The 4,828-nt window shown below is 35.4% G+C and overlaps 1 protein-coding gene across 3 annotated transcripts; it reads left to right on the forward strand.

The window, feature by feature from the left end:
* The first annotated feature begins 206 nt into the window (after positions 1-206).
* Positions 207-3,820, forward strand: LOC116146932. 3 transcript variants are annotated; one of them, XM_031432358.1, is made up of 3 exons: positions 207-661; positions 1,659-1,809; positions 1,942-3,820. In XM_031432358.1, exons 2-3 carry the CDS (start codon positions 1,665-1,667, stop codon positions 3,240-3,242), a joined length of 1,446 nt encoding a protein of 481 aa, XP_031288218.1. In that variant the 5' UTR covers positions 207-661; positions 1,659-1,664; the 3' UTR covers positions 3,243-3,820. The 3 variants fall into 3 exon arrangements, with proteins under 3 accessions (XP_031288218.1, XP_031288219.1, XP_031288220.1); XM_031432359.1 differs by having other exon boundaries at positions 1,945-3,820; XM_031432360.1 differs by having other exon boundaries at positions 2,047-3,820.
* The last annotated feature ends 1,008 nt before the right edge of the window (positions 3,821-4,828 follow it).

Below are 4,828 nucleotides of genomic sequence, written 5' to 3' on the forward strand. Positions count from 1 at the left end.
TTTTTAATTCACGTGCACACAAAACGTTTTCCACGTGCATAAGAACACTGATCAGTGATCATCGGACAGAATCATTTTCCGAGCCCTAATCACCAAGTGGCACATCATGTAATTTCAACCAGATCCTTACCTCTTTTGGTAAATTCATTTCAAATTGTTAATGTTCACAGAACAGATAAGCCTATAAAGTCGTTCATAATCGTGCCTTTGACTTTACCCAAGGGTACTGATTTGTAAATCACAATCTCTCCGATTTCGCTCTAAAATTCTTCAGATTTATTATCTTGTTCTTCGATTCGATTTCTTTTTCGTTCTATTCGATTTAACCTCTATCGGTTGATCCCGCTTTCGTTTCTTATTGTTCTGGGATTTCTATTCTAGGGTTAGGGTTTCGAAATTCTCTTAAAACATTCGATTCGTTTTCGATTTTGTTTGATCTGTGAATCTTAGGGTATATACTAGCTTTTATTTGTCCGTATTTATCTGGGTCAGCCTTCATTTCTTGGATTCTTTGAAAAGTTTGAAACTTTATCGGGGCTTTCGAAGCTTCGAATTTTCGATTGATTTATATTGTGAAAATTGGGATTTTTTCTGTTGGGTTTAATTGAATTTTAATTTGTCCGCTGGTGTTATTAATTGAGTTCTTCAGTGGAAGATTTAGGTGAGAACTACCTCCTTTAGCCCTTGTGTGATTTTTAAATTTATATTAGTTATTGAATTTATTTATATGGTGATATTTGGAATGTTGTTTCTGATTTTGATTCTTTTTGGAATCTCGAAATTTATGTTTAGTATCATAATTTATTTTCATTTATACGGTTACGACCTTTATATTGTTATATGGATAGTACATTGTGGCTTTGTAGATACACTGAAGAACATTTTGCGGATATTGTATTGCCGTTGTAAAAGTTGGAAATGGAATTTTTTAAATGTTATGACCTGAGTGCTTAATGTTTCTTTTTGCCATTGCATTATGCTCTGTTGCATTCGAAATATATGTTAGTTAAAATAGAGAAAAAAAGATATTGCTATAATGCTCTAGGAATTGAGAACATGCTATGGCATTAGTGTGACACGAGGCTTGGCCTTGCCTACCTAGCGATGGAGTGGGATTAGAAATAGTTGTAGGATGCTTCTGTTGTTGGGAGAAAAGAGTTTTTCTATAACTTTTGGCTTTGGTTTTTCATTTTTGACTGCCTCGTGTTGTTGCACTCTATAATAAGATGACTCTATATGATATTAGTTATAGTAAAAGTTAGATGCCTACCTCTTTCTAGTTCATATATGTTTGTATGTCCCTTTTTGTCAAGTGCTCTTCTAGTTCATATGTGAAAATCATGACCTTGACATTATACTAAACATAGGATTAGATGTTTCAATATACTTAACTGAAACTAGATTTCTCCTGCTAATGGTGGATTATTTGAGGCTCTTTGTTATTTATAGTCACTTCATACAGTTTTATATCAAAAGCTTGTTCCAATTTACATTTTATGTGATTTAGTAGTAAGCCTTTTTTTTTGTGTGTGTGTGTGTGTGTGTGGTTCAAGCTATTTTTAGTCCAAATTTAAAATCCAGCTTTGAGCATTTGCTGAGGCTATATATGTCTTTGGATTTGCATTTTTAAATCTCCTGAAGACAAGTTGATTTTTCAGAGAAAAATGATTCACAAAAGACACTATGCTGATGAGGATTCTTTTGAGTTCCCTTGTAAGCACCCAAAACTGTGTGACTACACCAATCACCTTGCTCCTATCATGGATTTCAATCCTTCCAATGATGCTGGTCTGGAACCTCAAACTTCAGGTAAATAATTTGTAATTACATGTATGTAGAATTTGGTTACAATTAAATTGATCTTCTTGTCCATGCAACAGTGTTGAATGTATATTCTTCAATTTTTTTTTTTTTTTTTATCGACTAAATTCCAATATGAAGAAGATGGAACCAGCCACAGCTTCAGCAAATGTCAAGATCAAAAGGCATTTGCATTTGATTCTGTTACAGAAGTTTCAAATGGGACTGATGAGGAATTTGAAATAGGTACTTCTGGCTGTATTTCTCAATTTCTGTGGGAAAACAGCAGCATTGCCGAAGCAGATGCTAAGTTTGAGGCAGCATTTCATCTGTCATTTTTTCCAGAATATTTTGCCCCTCAACACCAGCTAAGGGCTTTGCTTCAATCCGATGAGACTTATTCATCTCTTCTTGAAGTTCCTCCTCTGATTCCAGTTTCTATTGGACCTGAGCATCAAGCTGATGTTCCTGAATGGAACCCAAGGGGTTCAAAGAGCTTTGTGGATAATCTGGATGTGTCAGGCCATCAAGTTGAACTTGCACCTTCTCCGGATTTTAGCCTTATTGTTGATGATGGTGATGAGGAGAAGCTGATGGGTACTTGTGTCATTTCAATGCCTGATTATGAAATGTCTGCCAATTATTGCTCAGAAAGATGTGGAATCAGAAATTGTTGTAAATGCATTGATAGGGATTCTATTGATTGTGTCAGACAACATGTTATGGAAGCCAGAGAAAAACTTAGGCAAAACCTTGGGGAAAAAATATTTGAGGAGTTAGGTTTCTGTGAAATGGGAGAGGAGGTCTCAAAGAGATGGACTGAAGACGAAGAGCAAGCTTTCCATGAAGTTGTCTTTTCTAACCCTGCATCAATGGGGAAGGATTTTTGGGACCATCTCTCATTAGTTTTCCCCTCCCGAACAAAAAGGGACCTTGTCAGCTATTATTACAATGTCTTTATACTACACAAACGTGCCAATCAAAACAGGTTTGACCCGCAGAATGTTGACAGTGATAATGATGAATGGCAAGTAAGTGAACTTGAAGCTGGTACGGCAGAGGAAGATGAGGACTCTGGTGTTGAATCTCCAACCAATCAAGATGCTCCCGCTTGTCAGGAGGATCATGCAAAGGACTGCCAAGATGACATTGAGGATGAGTATGAGCAAGAATATTCTAAGAATGGTGCTCAGGTTGTCTCAACTGTTGCAAGTGATGAAGATGAAGGAGATGTGGATGATATATCTGTACAACATGTTAAGAACTCCTTTGGTGACTCTGGTGGCAACACCGACTTACATCTTTTGAGTAAAATTCAAAGCAGTTACAGGGAGGAGGATGATGTACAAGATGATTCATGCACATCATATGAATTTGAGCAAATTGAAAGCTGTGATCCACTTTATACAGGGACTGATCAAAAGCAGTCTAATCAAGATTGATGCACATGCTGTATGTATTAAATGTCGTTGGGTTAATTGAGCATGAATAGGTTATGTTTTGAATCCTTGCAATAGTAAAGCTTGGATACTTATACAAGAGGGAAAGAGTTGATTTTGTTAATGAGTGTTCATGTCTGATCTCCTAAATTATATTTGGCCATGGTTGGCATAAAATATTGGTGCTGGAAAGCCTTTGAGGGATAATTGGGGTGCAACTCCCAGAAGATCCATAATTCTGACAATAAGGAGGAGTTTGCATTGGTGTCTCAAAGGGGATGCTCATGGAATCTTCCCTTGAATCTGCTGGTTGCCACTGTTATCAGCAAGACAAAGTCCTGATCTTTTAGTTATTGGGATCAGTCTCTTGAGAAATAGTATATTTATATTGAGGACTCCAGAGTCAAGATTTTGATGGGAGTCATATAAGTTGAAAGATTTTCATTTTTTATTGTTAGCTTTATTCTTTGCCCTTATTTGTTATTTGTTTTCTGTAGCAGTTCTGGCAAGAATGGCCTTGCTATCAATGTAACACTTAAATTCATGAGGCAATAAAATTAGTTGCTCCATCTTGTCGCTTATCCCTACTGTCTCAGTTCCTAATTCTGCATGTATAGATTTTTAAATCGCTCACAGAATTACTGTTACCAGGTATATAGTTTGGCAGAAAACCATTCATAAGCCACTGTGCTGAAGTGATTATGTTGTTATAGTCATTAACAGGATTGCCAACTATTTATAAGGTTAGATTACTAGATTATTTGGTCTAATTCAATTCAATGTAAACAAAATTTCTCTCTCTCATCTAATCACTTAAGGTACTTTTTGTCACTGATTTAACTCACGTAGTCTGTTATTAGTGAGAGATATTGAGTAGTTTAATAGAGACTTTTGAATGTATTACTCAAGAAGTTATAAGTTTGAGTCCCTTCTCGGTTGCTAATAAGGATAGTCATTGGAACTCTTATCCAGCCGACGGTTCTAGGGCCTTAGGATCTGCTTGGGAGTTTTTTTTTTTTCACTAGTTTTGGGGGGTTTTTAATTAGACTGGTTTTGAGGTGTTTTAAAACCATTACTTGCCAAATATTTTATGGATTAGTTTTGACTAGTTTAAAAACCATCCAAAACCAATGTAGTGTATTTTTTAGGGGTTTATAAAACAGCCCAAATCAGGTGTTTTGGCGGGTTTAAAAATTTTATCCTTAAAAAAACCCCTTTCCACTATTATGAATCTCTTTCAAAGTTTGCTGTTCTTGGATATGAATTGGGTTATTCAATGAAAAATCCGAACTCATTGGTAATGTGGGAAGCTCAATTTGGCTTTTTTGGCATATATTTTCAGCAAATCTAGTTGTCGAGTGGAAGTCAAATTACCAAGTATGCTAATAGTGTCAGCCTAACGAATGTCATCAACTAAATTACATATTTTAGGGAGAACATACAACTAAATTAAATAATATACAATGAAGAACTTACAATAAATTAAACTTACAATAAATTAAACTTAGAAGGAACTTTGATACTAAGTATTGGTAATTGAAAAAAAAAAAAACTCCCAAGTACCAGTTGAAGTTAGAGTATTTTTATAG

Source organism: Pistacia vera, unplaced genomic scaffold (assembly GCF_008641045.1).
Source record: "Pistacia vera cultivar Batoury unplaced genomic scaffold, PisVer_v2 Contig485, whole genome shotgun sequence".
Classification (NCBI taxonomy): domain Eukaryota; kingdom Viridiplantae; phylum Streptophyta; class Magnoliopsida; order Sapindales; family Anacardiaceae; genus Pistacia; species Pistacia vera.